We start from the raw sequence: 21,519 nt of genomic DNA on the forward strand, positions 1-21,519 counted from the left end.
GAAACATTATGTACAAAATAAATTGCAAATAACGCGGAAAAACACACATAATAGTACAATTGGTTAGAGGGCTGTAAAACGGCAGCCATCTTCTTCCGGCGCTGTTCAGTGAAAACCTCCTTCCATCAGCAAGGGCATTGATGATGAAACGTGGCTGGGTCTTTCAGCATGACAATGTTCCCAAACACACCGCCCGGGCAACGAAGGAGTGGCTTCGTAAGAATCATTTCAAGGTCCTGGAGTGGCCTAGCCAGTCTCCAGATCTCAACCCCATAGAAAATCTTTGGAGGGAGTTGAAAGTCCGTGTTGCCCAGCGACAGCCCCAAAACATCACTGCCACCAATTATGCAAGTTCTCCCACTTAAAAAGATGAGAGAGGCCTGTAATTTTCATCATAGGTACACGTCAACTATGACAGACAAAATGAGAAATAAAATTCCAGAAAATCACATAGTAGGATTTTTAATGAATTTATTTGCAAAGTATGGTGGAAAATAAGTATTTGGTCAATAACAAAAGTTTCTCAATACTTTGTTATATACCCTTTGTTGGCAATGACACAGGTCAAACGTTTTCTGTAAGTCTTCACAAGGTTTTCACACACTGTTGCTGGTATTTTGGCCCATTCCTCCATGCAGATCTCCTCTAGAGCAGTGATGTTTTGGGGCTGTCGCTGGGCAACACGGACTTTCAACTCCCTCCAAAGATTTTCTATGGGGTTGAGATCTGGAGACTGGCTAGGCCACTCCAGGACCTTGAAATGATTCTTACGAAGCCACTCCTTCGTTGCCCGGGCGGTGTGTTTGGGAACATTGTCATGCTGAAAGACCCAGCCACGTTTCATCATCAATGCCCTTGCTGATGGAAGGAGGTTTTCACTCAAAATCTGAAGATACATGGCCCCATTCATTCTTTCCTTTACACGGATCAGTCGTCCTGGTCCCTTTGCAGAAAAACAGCCCCAAAGCATGATGTTTCCACCCCCATGCTTCACAGTAGGTATGGTGCAACTCAGCATTCTTTGTCCTCCAAACACGACAAGTTGAGTTTTTACCAAAAAGTTATATTTTGGTTTCATCTGACCATATGACATTCTCCCAATCCTCTTCTGGATCATCCAAATGCACTCTAGCAAACTTCAGACGGGCCTGGACATGTACTGGCTTAAGCAGGGGGACACGTCTGGCACTGCAGGATTTGAGTCCCTGGCGGTGTAGTGTGTTACTGATGGTAGGCTTTGTTACTTTGGTCCCAGCTCTCTGCAGGTCATTCACTAGGTCCCCCGTGTGGTTCTGGGATTTTTGCTCACCGTTCTTGTGATCATTTTGACCCCATGGGGTGAGATCTTGCGTGGAGCCCCAGATCGAGGGAGATTATCAGTGGTCTTGTATGTCTTCCATTTCCTAATAATTGCTCCCACAGTTGATTTCTTCAAACCAAGCTGCTTACCTATTGCAGATTCAGTCTTCCCAGCCTGGTGCAGGTCTACAATTTTGTTTCTGGTGTCCTTTGACAGCTCTTTGGTCTTGGCCATAGTGGAGTTTTGGAGGTGACTGTTTAAGGTTGTGGACAGGTGTCTTTTATACTGATAACAAGTTCAAACAGGTGCCATTAATACAGGTAACGAGTGGAGGACAGAGGAGCCTCTTAAAGAAGAAGTTACAGGTCTGTGAGAGCCAGAAATCTTGCTTGTTTGTAGGTGACCAAATACTTATTTTCCACCATAATTTGCAAATAAATTCATTAAAAATCCTACAATGTGATTTTCTGGATTTTTTTTCCTCAATTTGTCTGTCATAGTTGACGTGTACCTATGATGAAAATTACAGGCCTCTCTCATCTTTTTAAGTGGGAGAACTTGCACAATTGGTGGCTGACTAAATACTTTTTTCCCCACTGTATATATATATATATATATATATATATATATATATATATAAAAGAATAATGTATGCACTCACTAACTGTAAGTCGCTCTGGATAAGAGTGTCTGCTAAATGACTAAAATGTAAATGTATGCTTTATGGAGATACACATTTGCATGTTGAGAATGTTGTAATATTAGTAGAACTTAAATATAAAATGTTCCAAATGTTCTGAGGACCTTCAAGACAAGGTCAGATGTATATTGTGTGAACATCAATGGAATATTATGTTAAACCTAAAACAAATACAGTGGGGAAAAAAAGTATTTAGTCAGCCACCAATTGTGCAAGTTCTCCCACTTAAAAAGATGAGAGGCCTGTAATTTTCATCATAGGTACACGTCAACTATGACAGACAAATTGAGATTTTTTTTCTCCAGAAAATCATATTGTAGGATTTTAAATTAATTAATTTGCAAATTATGGTTTTTTCCCCCACTGTATGCTTTGAAAAACAACTATGCTATTAACGTAATAGAAACTGACTTTTGCAACATTGTGGGAATGTTCTGTGCAACCTACGTGAATTTCACAAGAATATTCTTGCAAAATCCCAGACAACTCCCATAACTTCCTTAAATGTTCTGGGAACCTTTTAAAGAACTTAGACCAGGTGTTCTGTCAACATTCTTACAACATTATAGAATTTGCCACAACCTAACAAATGTTCTGGGAACTTTCACGGAACCAATTTTGGTTTGCTGGGTAGTACGTGCTTATTAAGTGCCAAATAGAGAAACAGGGTTGACCATAACAGGGTTAAGTAAATAATAATCTTCAGAAATGACTTTGTCATAGCTACAGTATAACTAGGTTTTATGATGGTGAAACTTGAATACATGTTTGGATTAAGTGGGTTTAAATCTTCCTAGAAGTGACACAGGGTTGACGGAGGGACATGTCAAAATGCTTAATTTTGGCATTGTAGCAAGTCTTTTATTCATTTGAAAAAAATATGATTTATTGAATTCTCCAAGTGGTCTATATTAAAGTGCACTTCATTTAGTTTAACAGGCTTTTAAAATGCAATGTCTACTTAAAATATCAAAGGGCACTCTTTTCGTGGAATTACCCTGTTGTGTAAATGGAAGTGTTGTATTTACAAGTGCAGGCTTTGTTACGAAGGTCTGAGTCTCTCCTACCAATAACTACAGTAGTATTAATGTATGGAGCAGAATACTACTGATAACTACTATATTATTAATGTATGGAGTGGTATACCAATAACTACTGTAGTTTTAATGTATGGAGTGGTATACTACTGATAACTACTGTAGTAGTAATGTATGGAGTGGTATACTACTGATAACTACTGTAGTATTAATGTATGGAGCGGTATACTACCAATATGTATGGTTAATAAATTATTATTATTATTAATATTATTATTATTATTATTATTATTATTATTATTATGTTTTTGTGCTTGCCAGTTAGCTAGGAGTTCTCAGCTGTTAACAGCCAATGGCTAGCAGTTCTCAGCTGTTAGCAGCCAATGGCTAGCAGTTCTCAGCTGTTAGCAGCCAATGGCTAGCAGTTCTCAGCTGTTAGCAGCCAATGGCTAGCAGTTCTCAGCTGTTAGCAGCCAATGGCTAGCAGTTCTCAGCTGTTAGCAGCCAATGGCTAGCAGTTCTCAGCTGTTAGCAGCCAATGGCTAGCAGTTTCTTACTGCCGATTAAAACAGATGATTGCCATCCTTTCTTTGAGTCATTACTGAATTATTTGATGTAAAAAATCAAATATTAAACCTTGTAAACAATTTGTGGCAATTCATGGTAACCTCTAAAACAATTAATTTAGAATCTGCATTTATTTGAAACAGCTGTTTATTTGCTGAAATGTGTGCCATTGTCCGGCTTTTAAAAGGGACAGGCGGCCATTTGAGAAGTTCTACGGTATGTAGATAGTATGTAGTAGCATAGTGAGGTGTAGTACATACGTGTACAGGCCATGTTGGGCGGGTCGCTGTCTCTCCTGCGGTATCCCTCCTCACAGCTGCAGGCTGTGGAACCCTGGACTCTGCTGAAGCTGTGAGGAGGACATTTACTGCAGGAAGGTGTCTGCAGCACCGATCGGAAGAAACCCGCTTTACACACTGTAGAGGAGAGAGAGGAGTAGGTGGTTAGATTCACCCTTCACACCGTAGAGGAGAGAGAGGAGTAGGTGGTTAGAATCACCCTGCACACCGTAGAGGAGAGAGAGGAGTAGGTGGTTAGATTCACCCTGTAGAGGAGAGAGAGGAGTAGGTGGTTAGATTCACCCTGCACACCGTAGAGGAGAGAGAGGAGTAGGTGGTTAGATTCACCCTGTAGAGGAGAGAGAGGAGTAGGTGGTTAGATTCACCCTGTAGAAGAGCGAGAGGAGTAGGTGGTTAGATTCACCCTGTAGAGGAGAGAGAGGAGTAGGTGGTTAGATTCACCCTGTAGAGGAGAGAGAGGAGTAGGTGGTTAGATTCACCCTGCACACCGTAGAGGAGAGAGAGGAGTAGGTGGTTAGATTCACCCTGCACACCGTAGAGGAGAGAGAGGAGTAGGTGGTTAGATTCACCCTGCACACCGTAGAGGAGAGAGAGGAGTAGGTGGTTAGATTCACCCTGCACACCGTAGAGGAGAGAGAGGAGTAGGTGGTTAGATTCACCCTGTAGAGGAGAGAGAGGAGTAGGTGGTTAGATTCACCCTGTAGAGGAGAGAGAGGAGTAGGTGGTTAGATTCACCCTGTAGAGGAGAGAGAGGAGTAGGTGGTTAGATTCACCCTGCACACCGTAGAGGAGAGAGAGGAGTAGGTGGTTAGATTCACCCTGCACACCGTAGAGGAGAGAGAGGAGTAGGTGGTTAGATTCACCCTGCACACCGTAGAGGAGAGAGAGAGGAGTAGGTGGTTAGATTCACCCTGCACACCGTAGAGGAGAGAGAGGAGTAGGTGGTTAGATTCACCCTGTAGAGGAGAGAGAGGAGTAGGTGGTTAGATTCACCCTGTAGAGGAGAGAGAGGAGTAGGTGGTTAGATTCACCCTGTAGAGGAGAGAGAGGAGTAGGTGGTTAGATTCACCCTGTAGAAGAGAGAGAGGAGTAGGTGGTTAGATTCACCCTGTAGAAGAGAGAGAGGAGTAGGTGGTTAGATTCACCCTGCACACTGTAAAGGAGAGATGTTTCAATTTGTCAGGAATTACTGACATTTTGTTCAGGCTTGTACTTTAAGTGAGCAATGCATTTTGACAATGCAAACCATATATCTAGAGCAGGGTTTCTAACTCAAGGCACCACACCTGCCACCTGTCATAAGACCAGAAATAGGATAAATGACAATTATAAAGACATTTTACATTTACATTTTAGTCATTTAGCAGACGCTCTTATCCAGAGCGACTTACATGAGCAATTAGGGTTAAGTGCCTTGCTCAAGGGCACATCGACAGAGTTTTCACCTAGTCGGCTCTGGGATTAGAACCAGCGACCTTTCGGTTACTGGCACAACGCTCTTAACCACTAAGCTACCTGCCGCCCCGACGTGTGAATGTCTGATAGATAGCACTGTGTGACTGTCATAGATAGATAGATTTTGTTTGTCACAGTGCATTCATATCCCACACAAGTTCCCTGCACTGCTCTGAGACCAGCATCCTGATTCTGCAGAACACACTTTATCAGTCTCTCTTTCACATTTTGACAAGCACTTGATAATGCCTCGAATTTCCCAGCTGCATCCCCTTTGTGTGGCCGTAATGCCCCCTAAAAAAATCCATGCCTTTTGTGGCCATTGGCCATTGTGCCCTTGGACTGAATATAATAATTATAATTCCCTTCTCCCGGCTGTGTGCTTCGAAGCACCTCTCACTCACATCGCTCTTTCTGCCCGTCACGTGATCAGGTCTTTCTCACAGGCTACAAGTGAAGACAGACACATCAGTGATGCAACTGTGCGTGTCCTTATCCAATTTCGAGGCGCACATTGAAGATATTGGAAGAACTGTCCACATTTACTTTTCGTCAGCCAGCAAGATGAGTCGGCCTAACGAACAGCAAAAGCACTGGCCTATGTCAATCTACTAACCCCCATAGTACAAAAGTCAACCTATTTTATTCCGTGTGAGAAATAAATATTCTAAACATAATTTGGGACAGTTGTGGGATGTGATAGATCCCAAATTTATACAACCACTAGCATAAAAATTAAATAAAAATAGCAATGAGGCTGACGCAACAGATCAGAACATTTAGATTAAAATGTTGATAAACTATTAGACAACTACAAATACCTAGGTGTCTGGTTAGACTGTAAACTCTCCTTCCAGACTCACATTAAGAATCTCCAATCCAAACTTAAATCTAGAATCTGCTTCCTATTTCGCAACAAAGCCTCCTTCACTCATGCTGCCAAACATGCCCGCATAAAACTGACTATCCTACCGATCCTTGACTTCGGCAATGTCATTTAGAAAATAGCCTCCAACACTCTACTCAGCAAATTGGATGTAGTCTATCACAGTGCCATCCGTTTTGTCACCAAAGCCCCATATACTACCCACCACTGTGACCTGTACGCTCTTGTTGGCTGGTCCTCACTACATATTCGTCGCCAAACCCACTGGCTCCAGGTCATCTATAAATCACTGCTAGGCAAATCCCCGCCTTATCTTAGCTCATTGGTCACCATAACAACACCCACCCGTAGTATGCGCTCCAGCAGGTACAGTGAGGGAAAAAAGTATTTGATCCCCTGCTGATTTTGTACGTTTGCCCACTGACTAAGAAATGATCAGTGTATAATTGTAATGGTAGGTTTATTTGAACAGTGAGAAACAGAATAATAACATAAAAATCCAGAAAAACACATGTCAAAAATGTTATAAATTGATTTGCATTTTAATGAGGGAAATAAGTATTTGACCCCTCTGCACAACATGACTTAGTACTTGGTGGCAAAACCCTTGTTGGCAATCACAGAGGTCAGACGTTTCTTGTAGTTGGCTACCAGGTTTGCACACATCTCAGGAGGGATTTTGTCCCACTCCTCTTTGTAGATCTTCTCCAAGTCATTAAGGTTTCGAGGCTGACGTTTGGCAACTCGAACCTTCAGCTCCCTCCACAGATTTTCTATGGGATTAAGGTCTGGAGACTGGCTAGGCCACTCCAGTACCTTAATGTGCTTCTTCTTGAGCCACTCCTTTGTTGCCTTGGCCGTGTGTTTTGGGTCATTGTCATGCTGGAATACACATCCACGACCCATTTTCAATGCCCTGGCTGAGGGAAGGAGGTTCTCACCCAAGATTTGACGGTACATGGCCCCGTCCATCGTCCCTTTGATGCGGTGAAGTTGTCCTGTCCCCTTAGCAGAAAAACACCCCCAAAGCATAATGTTTCCATCTCCATGTTTGACGGTGGGGATGGTGTTCTTGGGGTCATAGGCAGCATTCCTCCTCCTCCAAACACGGCGAGTTGAGTTGATGCCAAAGATCTCCATTTTGGTCTCATCTGACCACAACAATTTCACCCAGTTCTCCTCTGAATCATTCAGATGTTCATTGGCAAACTTCAGACGGGCATGTATATGTGCTTTCTTGAGCAGGGGGACCTTGCTGGCACTGCAGGATTTCAGTCCTTCACGGCGTAGTGTGTAACCAATTGTTTTCTTGGCGACTATGGTCCCAGCTGCCTTGAGATCATTGACAAGATCCTCCCATGTAGTTCTGGGCTGATTCCTCACCGTTCTCATGATCATTGCAACTCCACGAGGTGAGACCCTGCATGGAGCCCCAGGCCGAGGGAGATTGACAGTTATTTTGTGTTTCTTCCATTTGCGAATAATCACACCAACTGTTGTCACCTTCTCACCAAGCTGCTTGGTGATGGTCTTGTAGCCCATTCCAGCCTTGTGTAGGTCTACAATCTTGTCCCTGACATCCTTGGAGAGCTCTTTGGTCTTGGCCATGGTGGAGAGTTTGGAATCTGGTTGATTGATTGCTTCTGTGGACAGGTGTCTTTTATACAGGTAACAAACTGAGATTAGGAGCACTCCCTTTAAGTGTGCTCCTAATCTCAGCTCGTTACCTGTATAAAAGACACCTGGGAGCCAGAAATCTTTCTGATTGGAGGGGGTCAAATACTTATTTCCCTCATTAAAATGCAAATCAATTTATAACATTTTTGACATGTGCTTTTCTGGACCTTTTTGTTGTTATTCTGTCTCTCACTGGTCAAATAAACCTACCATTAAAATTATAGACTGATCATTTCTTTGTCAGTGGGTAAACGTACAAAATCAGCAGGGAATCAAATACTTTTTTCCCTCACTGTATATCTCACTGGTCATCCCCAAAGCCAACACCTCCTTTGGCCGCCATTCCTTCCAGTTCTCTGCTGCCAATGACTGGAACGAATTGCAAACATCTCTGAAGCTGGAGAGACTTATCTCCCTCACTAACTTTAAGCATCAGTTGTCCGAGCAGCTTACCGATCACCGCACCTGTACACAGCCCATCTGTAATTAGCCCACCCAACTACCTCATCCCTATATTGTTATTTATTTTGCTCATTTGCACCCCAGTATCTCTATTTGCACATATCTCTTGCACATCTATCATTCCAGTGTTAATACTAATTGTAATTGTGGTTAATACTAATTGTAAAGTGGTTATCCCACTGGCTATAAGGTGAATGCACCTATTTGTAAGTCGCTCTGGATAAGAGTGTCTGCTAAATGACGTAAATGTAACGTAAATGTAAATGTAATTATTTTGCACTATAGCCTATTTATTGCCTTACCTCCATAACTTGCTACATTTGCACACACTGTATATATATTTTCTGTAGTATTTTTGACTGTATGTTTTGTTTTACCCCATATGTAACTCTGTGTTGTTGTTTTTATCACACTGCTTTGCTTTATCTTGGCCAGGTCGCAGTTGTAAATGAGAACTTGTTCTCAACTGGCTTACCTGGTTAAATAAAGGTTAAATAAAAAAAATTAAAAATATCATACACATTTTCCTATCACTAGTGCACTGCTTTTGACTGGAGCCCTATGGGTGAATCGGCTTCCATTTGCGATGCATCCACCCTCTTCTGAGTGACCCTGCATGGCCCTGTGAGGATGTGCAGATGTTCTGTCAGGGCTCTACTCCTGCTACAAGAGCCCCCACTCCAAATTACAGGGTTAAGCCCCCACTGGCTCTGACCTCGCAATACCATTACCCTGCCTACTGCACAGCTGCCCTGCCACCCACTGTGAACAGAGGACCTAATGGCTGCATCCCAAATGGAACCCTATACCCTATATAGTGCACTACTTTTGATGGTGTTCTGGTAAAAAGTAGTGCACTATATAGGGAATACGGTTCCATTTGGGAAGCAGGCAGTGACACACATTTCACTCCTCAAACACCTCAAACATGCCTCTGGTAACGGAAATGGACTCTTATCTCCTCTCTGTCTCTACTCTGGATAGGGAGGCTGAGAGGATGGGAGGATGGGAGGATGGGAGGCTGAGAGGATGGGAGGCTGGGAGGATGGGAGGCTGGGAGGATGGGAGGCTGAGAGGATAAGAGGCTAGGAGGCTGAGAGGCTGAGAGGCTGGGAGGCTGGGAGGATGGGAGGATGAGAGACTGGGAGGATGGGAGGCTGGGAGGCTGGGAGGATGGGAGGCTGGGAGGCCAGCATACTGGGTAGTATAGAGGGAGGCTGGGAGGATGGGAGGATGGGAGGATGGGAGGATGGGAGGCTGGGAGGATGGGAGGCTGGGAGGCTAGGAGGCTGGGAGGCTGGGAGGCTGGAGGCTGGGAGGCTGGGAGGATGGGAGGCTGGGAGGATGGGAGGCTGGGAGGATGGGAGGCCAGCATACTGGGTAGTATAGAGGGAGGCTGGGAGGATGGGAGGATGGGAGGCTGGGAGGATGGGAGGCTGGGAGGATGGGAGGCTGGGAGGATGGGAGGCTGGGAGGATGGGAGGATAAGAGGATGGGAGGCTGGGAGGATGGGAGGCTGGGAGGCTGGAGGCTGGGAGGCTGGGAGGATGGGAGGCTGGGAGGATGGGAGGCTGAGAGGCTGAGAGGATGGGAGGATGGGAGGCCAGCATACTGGGTAGTATAGAGGGAGGCTGGGAGGCTGGGAGGATGGGAGGCTGGGAGGCTGGGAGGCTGGGAGGATGGGAGGCTGGGAGGCTGGGAGGATGGGAGGCCAGCATACTGGTAGTATAGAGGGAGGCTGGGAGGATGGGAGGCTGGGAGGCTGGGAGGCTGGGAGGATGGGAGGCCAGCATACTGGGTAGTATAGAGGGAGGCTGGGAGTTGGACAGTAACAAGGCTGTTGATCCAAGCTGCTCCAAGTAGTTAGAGTTCCCATCTTGTCGTGTACAATTTGACAATTGATTATATTTTCAAATTTCAGACTAGACCTAGATTGTATTCAAAAGCAGCTGTGTTTTTATTAATTAAAATGCTAATACAAATATCCTATAGGACAGGTTGTTCGTATTATATTATACAAATATTATATTTTGAAGTTGTGTTATTACTGTGTAGGTGACTTGTTCGTCAAAACAACAGATGCCTGAGAGTGAGTTCAATGTCAGCAACTGAGAGTGAATCCAATGTCAGCAACTGAGAGTGAGTTCAGTGTAACACAAGAGAGCCCCAACCCCATGTAGCCTCATCTCCAGCCCCATGTAGCCTCATCTCCAGCCCCATGTAGCCTCGTCTCCAGCCCCATGTAGCCTCATCTCCAGCCCCATGTAGCCTCATCTCCAGCCCCATGTAGCCTCGTCTCCAGCCCCATGTAGCCTCATCTCCAGCCCCATGTAGCCTCGTCTCCAGCCCCATGTAGCCTCATCTCCAGCCCCATGTAGCCTCGTCTCCAGCCCCATGTAGCCTCATCTCCAGCCCCATGTAGCCTCATCTCCAGCCCCATGTAGCCTCGTCTCCAGCCCCATGTAGCCTCATCTCCAGCCCCATGTAGCCTCATCTCCAGCCCCATGTAGCCTCGTCTCCAGCCCCATGTAGCCTCATCTCCAGCCCCATGTAGCCTCGTCCATCTAGGCAGCCAGGCAGCAGCTCATTCAGTTCATTTAAACAATTTATCATGTTAAATGGTGTAGGGAATCATGTTAAATGGTGTAGGGAATCATGTTAAATGGTGTAGGGAATCATGTTAAATGGTGTAGGGAATCATGTTACATGGTGTAGGGAATCATGTTACATGGTGTAGGGAATCATGTTAAATGGTGTAGGGAATCATGTTAAATGGTGTAGGGAATCATGTTAAATGGTGTAGGGAATCCGGTGCCATTTGGGACGCAGGCATTGCCTCTGTAATCCCGAAGAGGACGTGCAGCATTAGGATGGAATAGCAGAGATGTGTAAGAAAAGAGGGTGGTCACTACTGCCAAGGATTCCAGAGAGAGTGTTAGAGGGAGATAGACAGAGAGAGACAGAGAGACAGAGAGACAGAGAGACACAGAGAGAGAGAGAGAGAGAGAGAGAGAGAGAGAGAGAGAGAGAGAGAGAGAGAGAGAGAGAGAGAGAGAGAGAGATGGAGAGAGAGAGAGAGATGGGAGAGAGAGAGAGAGAGAGAGAGAGAGAGAGATGGAGAGAGAGATGGAGAGAGAGAGGTACTAGCAATGGGCCTACAGAGAGGCTGATTGGATTACCCAGCGGACACACACACGAACACACATGCATGCAGGCACACACACACACCTTTATCACACACACACACACACTCCTTGTTATTACATACACACCTCTCAAACACACAGGGACTGCCATAATGGATTATTAAACATTTTATCTACGTAATTAAATGGGCAAATTAATATTTTCATAAACGCTATACACTGTCTCGTTCATTCCACATTATAGAGGTTGTGTCCTACAGAAATTAATCTAATTTCCATTTTCATTCGATGGTTTATCTGTGATGTGGAATCATCATGTCATTTAAAGATCAGGGTTATAGGGATTGAAGTCTGAGAGGAGAAGAAGGGAGGGGAGATGAGAGCAAAGCAGCGGAGATTCCTCTCCTCGCTCTCCTCTCTGACTGGGGGATGGGGGAGCAGGGCCAGTGTAGCGCGGCCCTTAGGATGGGGGGCAAGAGGAGGAGAGGAAAGAGGAAACTGATTCACCTTGACGGAACCTTGGTCTCCTGTCATGCAATATTAGACCTGAAAAATACTCCCTGAATTCAGCTAGCCCCCTGCACACACACACACACACACACACTCTCTCTCTCTCTGAATTCAGCTTTCCCAGCCAGCAGCCATGAGGCTATTCAGCCACCATGCAGCTGATGCCCTAGTCTATTGTTCTGTTGTATTGTAACGTTAAATCACAGCCATGTTACAGAATGGAGTGATATTCCCACAGCGTCTAGCCTACATCCAGTAACATGTTGATTTGATTCACATTTTTTAACATTTAAGTCGATAAGCTTGTTAGACAACGTGTTCGTTAGTTTGATGGTTTAGTGGGTGAGAAAAGCTTTAGGAAGGAAACTAGCAGAGCATTCCTGTTATGCTGACAAATCTCTACATACTGGCTCAGAGAACCAAAGAATAGAAACAAGAGCACAATGGATTTACTGATTACATTTACTGATTACATCTACTGATTAGATCCAAAGACAAGAACCAAACCACTGGGGAACACAGAATACAAAAGTAGAATCTGATAAAAAAAAGGATGTCTTGTAAAACCTCTGAGCCTTTGAAGAATCAGAATGTGAATAGAAATGGGTTCTGCTAATGAAATAAGAAACGGGTGTTATTGTGCTCCTCTCGGTCTCTGACTGAATATTTGTGTGTTTTTGGTTTGACCAGAAGTCCTCACAAGGATAGTAAAACAAGGAACAATCTGGAAAAGTGGGGACATTTCGCCCCCACAAGGAAAAGGGCTATTTTAGGCTTAGGGTTAGGTTTAGGTTTAGGGTTAGGGTTAGTGGTTAGGGTTAGTGGTTAGGGTTAGTGGTTAGGAGTTAGGGTTAGGGTTAGGATTAGGGTTAGGGTTAGGGGTTAGGAGTTAGATATTTGTGATTTGGGGGTTTGGGGCAGCAGGTATCCTAGCAGTTAAAGAGTTACACTAGCCGAAAATCTGACAATATGCCCTTGAGCAAGGCACTTAACCCTAATGTGGTCCAGGAGCGCCGTACTACTACTGACCTTGTAAAACAACACATTACACTGGACCTATCATACTACTATGGCTGACCCTGTAAAACAACACATTACACTGGACCTATCATACTACTATGGCTGACCCTGTAAAACAACACATTACACTGCACCTATCATACTACTATGGCTGACCCTGTAAAACAACACATTACACTGCACCTATCATACTACTATGGCTGACCCTGTAAAACAACACATTACACTGCACCTATCATACTACTATGGCTGACCCTGTAAAACAACACATTACACTGCACCTATCATACTACTATGGCTGACCCTGTAAAACAACACATTACACTGCACCTATCATACTACTATGGCTGACCCTGTAAAACAACACATTACACTGCACCTATCATACTACTATGGCTGACCCTGTAAAACAACACATTACACTGCACCTATCATACTACTATGGCTGACCCTGTAAAACAACACATTACACTGCACCTATCATACTACTATGGCTGACCCTGTAAAACAACACATTACACTGCACCTATCATACTACTATGGCTGACCCTGTAAAACAACACATTACACTGCACCTATCATACTACTATGGCTGACCCTGTAAAACAACACATTACACTGCACCTATCATACTACTATGGCTGACCCTGTAAAACAACACATTACACTGCACCTATCATACTACTATGGCTGACCCTGTAAAACAACACATTACACTGCACCTATCATACTACTATGGCTGACCCTGTAAAACAACACATTACACTGCACCTATCATACTACTATGGCTGACCCTGTAAAACAACACATTACACTGGACCTATCATACTACTATGGCTGACCCTGTAAAACAACACATTACACTGCACCTATCAGGTGTATGCGACAATAAAACATATATCTTTTTTTTTAAGGTTAGGGTTAGGTTACGGGATGGGGTGGTGATTTTAATGCAGGGAAACTGAAATCTGTTTTACCAAAATTTTACCTGCATGTCACCTGCGCAACCAGAGGCGACAAAACTCTAGACCACCTTTAATCCACACAGAAACGCATACAAAGCTCTCCCTCACCTTCCATTTGGCAAATCTGACCATAACTCTATCCTCCTGATTCCTGATTACAAGCAAAAACTCAAACAGGAAGTACCAGTGACGCGCTCAATATGGAAGCGGTCCGATGAAGCAGATGCTAAGCTACAGGACTGTTTCGCTATCACAGACTGGAATATGTTCTGGGATTCATCTGATGACATTGAGGAGTTTACCACATCAGTCACCGGCTTCATTAATAAGTGCATTGACGACATCATCCCCACAGTGACTGTACGTACATATCCCATGTATTACAGGCAACATCCACACACAGCTAAAGGGTAGAGCGGTCGCTTTCAAGGAGCGGGATACAAATCTGGACGCTTATAAGAAATCCCACTACAACCTCAAGACGAGTCATCAAACAGGCAAAGCGTCAATACAGGACTAAGATCGAATCCTACTGCTCCGGTTCTGACGCTTGTCGGATGTGGCAGGGCTTGCAAACTATCACGGATTACAAAGGGAAACCCAGCCGCGAGCTGCCCAGTGACACGTGCCTAACAGACAAGCTAAATTCCTTCTACGCTCGCTTCGAGGCAAGCAACACTGAACCATGCATGAGAGCACCAGCTGTTCCCGGATGAATGTGTGATATCACTCTCTGTAGCCAATGTGAGTAACACCTTTTAACACTAGAACCGCCTGGCCTTTCAGCCTACAAGTACCCGCTAGAGAACGTTGAGGACGTTGCAGGGCTTATCCTTTAGCAAACGCATCAGATGCATATCAACCTGCAAGGTGTGCAAACATAAGCATCAATGCTTGATGAATAGTGCATAAACAATTATAAAGGATTAATTGCATGAAGAAATATTAGTGGAAATATATCCATTTAAAAATATAACAACAATAGTTATTTGTTTAGATAGAGTAAAGGATATGTTTTGTATAATTCTACAAAGGCCTAGTGAAAAATGTAGGCCTAAAGCCCATTGGACACTTCCAGCCGATGATGCATCAACATTCTAACAGTCTAATAAATACATTTCATATACTGTATTATATCGGAAGAACAGTCATTTGGTTGTGTTTATGAAGGTCTTACGTAGCATTAGAGTACTAAAAAACTATTATTTCAAAGAACATAACATTTTCATTAGTTTATGTTACTCAAGGCTATAAGTAAAAACTGAAACCACTAGGTCAAGTCCTTCACAAAGAAATCCAGTATAATTTATTTTCGGCAGGTCTACAGAAACATTGTGGAAATAAGAAAATGTATTTCAACAAAAACAGAATAGCATATTTTAAGTTGATTATGTTACTAGTCTTTGCTTAGAAGCCAGAGCAATGCTGTCATGTGCTGAATGCATGGGCAGTGGAGTGGTCATGTGCTGAATGCATGGGCAGTGGAGTGGTCATGTGCTGAATGCATGGGCAGTGGAGTGGTCATGTGCTGAATGCATGGGCAGTGGAGTGGTCATGTGCTGAATGCATGGGCAGTGGAGTGGTCATGTGCTGAATGCATGGGCAGTGGAGTGGTCATGTGCTGAATACATGGGCAGTGGAGTGGTCATGTGCTGAATGCATGGGCAGTGGAGTGGTCATGTGCTGAATGCATGGGCAGTGGAGTGGTCATGTGCTGAATGCATTGGCAGTGGAGTGGTCATGTGCTGAATGCATGGGCAGTGGAGTGGTCATGTGCTGAATGCATGGGCAGTGGAGTGATCATGTGCTGAATGCATGGGCAGTGGAGTGGTCATGTGAATGAATGCGTGGGCAGTGGAGTGGTCATGTGCTGAATGCATGGGCAGTGGAGTGGTCATGTGCTGAATGCATGGGCAGTGGAGTAGTCATGTGCTGAATGCATGGGCAGTGGAGTGGTCATGTGCTGAATGCATGGGCAGTGGAGTGGTCATGTGCTGAATACATGGGCAGTGGAGTGGTCATGTGCTGAATGCATGGGCAGTGGAGTGGTCATGTGCTGAATGCATGGGCAGTGGAGTGGTCATGTGCTGAATGCATGGGCAGTGGAGTGGTCATGTGCTGAATGCATGGGCAGTGGAGTGGTCATGTGCTGAATGCATGGACAGTGGAGTGGTCATGTGCTGAATGCATGGACAGTGGAGTGGTCATGTGCTGAATGCATGGGCAGTGGAGTGGTCATGTGCTGAATGCATGGGTAGTGGAGTGGTCATGTGCTGAATGCATGGGCAGTGGTGTGGTCATGTGCTGAATGCATGGACAGTGGAGTGGTCATGTGCTGAATGCATGGGCAGTGGAGTGGTCATGTGCTGAATGCATTGGCAGTGGAGTGGTCATGTGCTGAATGCATGGGCAGTGGAGTGGTCATGTGCTGAATGCATGGGCAGTGGTGTGGTCATGTGCTGAATGCATGGACAGTGGAGTGGTCATGTGCTGAATGCATGGGCAGTGGAGTGGTCATGTGCTGAATGCATGGGCAGTGGAGTGGTCATGTGCTGAATGTATGGGCAGTGGAGTGGTCATGTGAATGAATGCATGGGCAGTGGAGTGGTCATGTGCTGAATGCATTGACAGTGGAGTGGTCATGTGCTGAATGCATGGACAACGCAATTATTCTTGGAAAAAGTGATATTTGGATATAGAGATGCACTTCTTGAATTTTGAGAGTAATTTGGCAAAGGGAAGGGTCATAGAAAGTGGTCTTACTGATACTATATAGAAATCACAATGTTTAACCTGCATGTGACTCTGAAGGAGGATTTGATAAAGTGATGCTCCTTCCCTGCGTCTGTAAATTCCAAGCTGCACCCATAACTTCATTCACAATTTAACAACTGATAATATTGTCACTAATCAGACTATTGTCAATTTAATCTTGTCTTTACTCTCATAATGTGTTAAATTAGTTTTGGGTGTGGTTTCAATGGGCCGCTGTGCAGGCTGACTGGCATCGTTTTGCTCAGTCAAGGATATGTTTTGTATTATTCTAAAGGCCTACTGCAACACCTGGCATGTTTTCATTTCCCAATAAATATGATTAGTAATAGAGTTATAGTCAATAAAACAGTCCCGTAACAGCTTATTTTTACAAAGTAAAACGTAAAAGAATGATATCAACCCACAAGGCGCGCGGTCAAATTATTAACATGAGCGCCAACGATGATGAATAGGCATCACACAAACTCATCATTACACTATTGTCTTTCTAAATTAAATCAACCTCTTCACCCTCCTTATCGTTCAGTTAGGCCTCATTTAAATTTGATTGTGAAGTAATGTGCACAGTTATCGACCATTCATCCATTTGTCATTCATTCAGTGAGGAGAGAGAGAAGCATTAGCGCCTGGCTGGGTACCAAATCCTACAGCACATTGTCCTGGTGTGAAAAAACTGGTAAAAAGGCTCTAAATACTTTTCTGTTTGTGATTTCAAAATTCTGACAAATGAGCAATGTAAAATACAAACATTTAGGAAAAGTCAAGGAAGGCTGACTTTTGGGGGCTGATTAATGTTATTTACAAAATCAAACGTGAGTGGCTGTTGGCCTGTGGCGGTTCTAGTGTTAAACAGGTTAACATTCACCTCATGCGTCTAGACCTTAGTGCCGCTTTCGACACCATCGATCACAACATTCTTTTGGAAAGATTGGAAACTGTAATTGGTCTATGTGGAAAAGTTCTTGCCTGGTTTAGATCCTATCTGTCAGAAAGGTATCAGTTTGTCTCTGGATGGTTTGTCCTGTGACAAATCAATGGTACGTTTAAGTATTCTTCAAGGTTCCGTTCTAGGACTACTATTGTTTTCACTATATATGCTACCTCTTGGTGATGACATTCGGAAAAACACAATGTCACCTTTCACTGCTATGAAGACGATACACAACTGTACACTTCGATGAAACGTGGTGAAACCACAAAATTGCCTACCCTGGAAGCCTATGTTTCAAACATAAGGAAAAAACGTTTCAACTCAGACAAAACGGAGATGTTAGTTCTATGTCCCAAAAAACAAAGAGATCTGCTGTCAGATCTGAAAATGAATCTCGATGGTAGTATCTCAAATAAAACTGTGAAGGAGCTCGTTGTTACTCTGATCTCTCCTTCGACGAACATCCTTTTTTCATCTTCATAACATTGCAACAATCTGAAACCTTTTTTCAAAATGTTATGCAGAAAAGCTAATACATGCTTTTGTCACTTCAAGATTAGACTACTGCAATGATCTACTCTCCGGCTACCCGGATAAAGCACTAACTAAACTTCAGTTAGTGGTAAACACGGCTGCTAGAATCTTGACTAGAACCAATAAATGTGATCATATTACTCCAGTGCTAGCCTCTCTACACTGGCTTCCTGTTAAGGCTAGGGCTGATTTCAAGGTTTTACTGCTAACCTACAAAGCATTATATGGGCTTGCGCCTACCTATCTCTCCGATTTGGTCCTGCCGTACATACCTACACGTACCCTACGGTCACAAGACGCAGGCCTCCTTATTGTCCCTAGAATTTCTAAACAAACACCTGGAGGCAGGGCTTTCTCCTATAAAGCTCAATTTTTATGCAATCTATGTCTAAGTTGCAGACTCAGTCTCAACCTTTAAGTCATTACTGAACACTCATCTCTTCAGTACGTCCTATGATTGAGTGTATTCTGGCCCAGGGGTGCGAAGGTGAACGGAAGGGCACTGGAGTGACGAACCGCCCTTGCTGTCTCTGCCTGGCCGGTTCCCCTCTCTCCACTGGGATTCTCTGCCTCTGACCCTATTACGGGGGCTGAGTCACTGGCTTAGTAGTGCTCTTCCATCCTTCCTGTCCCCGGGCTCGAACGGTGGGGGAGATATTCATGGGCTATACTTGTCTCAGAGTAGTAAATTAGAGGTCTGTTGATATCCCTCTGGTGGTGTGGGGGCTGTGCTTTGCCAAAGTGGGTAGGGGTTATATCCTGCCTGGTTGGCCCTGTCTGGGGGTATCGTCGGACGGGGCCACAGTGTCTCCCGACCCCCCCTGTCTCAGCCTCCAGTATCTATGCTGCAATAGTCTATGTGCCGGGGGGCTAGGGTCTGTTTTATCTGGTGTTATTCTCCTGTCTTATCCGGTGTCCTGTGTGAATTTAAGTATGCTCCCTCTAATTCTCTCTCTCTCCATCTCCCTCGCCTCCCGGAGGACCTGAGCCCTAGGAACATGCCTCAGGACTACCTGGCCTGATGACTCCTGGCTGTCCCCAGTCCACCTTGTCGTGCTGCTGCTCCAGTTCAACGTGCTACCTTGCCCCGGACCTGCTGTTTTCGACTATCTCTCTACCGCACCTGCTGTCTCGACCTCTGAATGCTTGGCTATGAAAAGCCAACTGACATTAACTCCCGGGGTGCTGACCTCTTGCACCCTCTACAACCACTGGGATTATTATTTGACCCTGCTGGTCATCTATGAACGTTTGAACATCTTGAAGAATGATCTGGCCTTAATGGCCATGTACTCTTATCTCCACCCGGCACAACGAGAAGGGGACACGTTACCCCTCAGAGCCTCTCTATGTTTCTTCCTAGGTTCCTGCCTTTCTAGGGAGTTTTTCCTATCCACTGTGCTTCTACATCTGCATTGCTTGCTGTTTGGGGTTTTAGGCTGGGTTTCTGTATAAGCACTTTGTGACAACTGCTGTTGTATAAATACATTTGATTGATTAATTGAAGGCCAAGGGCCCAGACAAATGATCAGGATGTGTTCTCAGAGCATGCACTGACCAGCTGGCAAGTGTATTTACTGATATTTGCAACCTCTCCTTGACCCTGTCTGTAATACCTACATGTTTCAAGCAGATCAGCATAGTCCCTGTGCCCAAGAATGCCAACGTAACCTGTCTAAATGACTATCGCCACATAACACTCACATCTGTAGCCATGAAATGCTTTGAAAGGCTGGTCACATCAACACCATCACACCAGACACCCTGGACCCACTCCTATTCGCATACCGCCCCAACAGATGACATTTTATATATTTTTTTTTTTACATTTTAGTCATTTAGCAGACGCTCTTATCCAGAGCGACTTACAGTTAGTGAATATATATATTTTTATACTGGCCCCCCGTGGGAATCGAACCCACAACCCTGGCATTGCAAACGCCATGCTCTATCAACTGAGCTACATCCCTGCCGGCCATTCCCTCCCCTACCCTGGACGACGCTGGGCCAATTGTGCGCCGCCCATGAGTCTCCCGGTCGCGGCCGGCTGCGACAGAGCCTGGATTCGAACCAGGATCTCTAGTGGCACAGTTAGCACTGCGATGCAGTGCCTTAGACCACTGCGCCACTGACGCAATATATATTGCACTCCATACAGCCCTCTCCCACCTGGACAAGAGGAACACCTATCTGAGAATGCTGTTCATTGACTACAGCTCAGCGTTCAACACCATAGTGCCCTCAAAACTCTTCACTAAGCTAAGGACCCTGGGACTAAACACCTCCCTCTGCAACTGGATCCTGGACTTCCTGACGGGCCGCCCCCAGGTGGTAAGGGTAGGTAACAACACATCTGCCACACTGATCCTCAACACGGGGGCCCCTCAGGAGTGCGTGCTCAGTCCCCTCCTGTACTCTCTGTTCACCCATGACTGCGTGGCCACAACTCCAAAACCATTATTAAGATGGAAACAACGTGGTTGAACCGATCACCAACGACAATGAGAGCCTATAGGGAGGAGGTCAGTGACCTGGCAGTGTGGTGCCAGGACAACAACCTCTCCCTCAACGTCAGCAAGACATACAGTACCAGTCAAAAGTTTGGACACACGTACTCATTCAAGGGTTTTTCTTTATTTTTACTATTTTCTACATTGTAGAATAATAGTGAAGACATCAAAACTATGAAATAACACATATGGAATCATGTAGTAACCAAACAAGTATATATTTTATATTTGAGATTCTTCAAATAGCCACCCTTTGCCTTGATGACAGCTTTGCACACTCTTGGCATTCTCTCAACCAGGTTCATGAGGTAGTCACCTGGAATGCATTTCAATTAACAGGTGTGCCTTCTTAAAATATAATTTGTGGAATTTCTTTCCTTCTTAATGCGTTTGAGCCAATCAGTTGTGTTGTGATAAGGTAGGGGTGGTATACAGAAGATAGCCCTATTTGGTAAAACACCTAATCAAATCAAATCAAATTGTATTTATCACTTAAACGTGTTTAGCAGATGTTATAGCGGGTGTAGCGAAATGCTTGTGCTTCTAGCTCCAACAGTGCAGTAATATCTAACAAGTAATATCTAACAATTTCACAACATATACCCAATACACACAAAACTAGTAAGGAATGGGATTTAAGAATATATATAAATATATCTATCTATATATATATATATATATGGACAAGCAATGACAGAGCGGCATGGACTAAGATACAGTAGAATATTATAGAATAGAATACAGT

At 44.5% G+C, this 21,519-nt stretch overlaps 1 protein-coding gene across 5 annotated transcripts in view; it reads right to left on the reverse strand.

Annotated features, from left to right (window-relative positions):
- The window catches only part of LOC121573345 (ephrin type-A receptor 5), a 189,368-nt gene that overhangs the window by 106,216 nt on the left and 61,633 nt on the right, over positions 1-21,519 (reverse strand). For all 5 annotated transcript variants that reach the window (XM_045222491.1, XM_045222490.1, XM_045222489.1 and 2 more), the window contains exon 4: positions 3,865-4,020. In XM_045222491.1, coding sequence (XP_045078426.1) covers positions 3,865-4,020 — 156 coding nt within the window. The remainder of the gene's footprint in view (positions 1-3,864; positions 4,021-21,519) is intronic.

The sequence above is a fragment of the Coregonus clupeaformis genome, chromosome 9 (assembly GCF_020615455.1).
Source record: "Coregonus clupeaformis isolate EN_2021a chromosome 9, ASM2061545v1, whole genome shotgun sequence".
NCBI classification, from domain to species: Eukaryota; Metazoa; Chordata; class Actinopteri; order Salmoniformes; family Salmonidae; genus Coregonus; species Coregonus clupeaformis.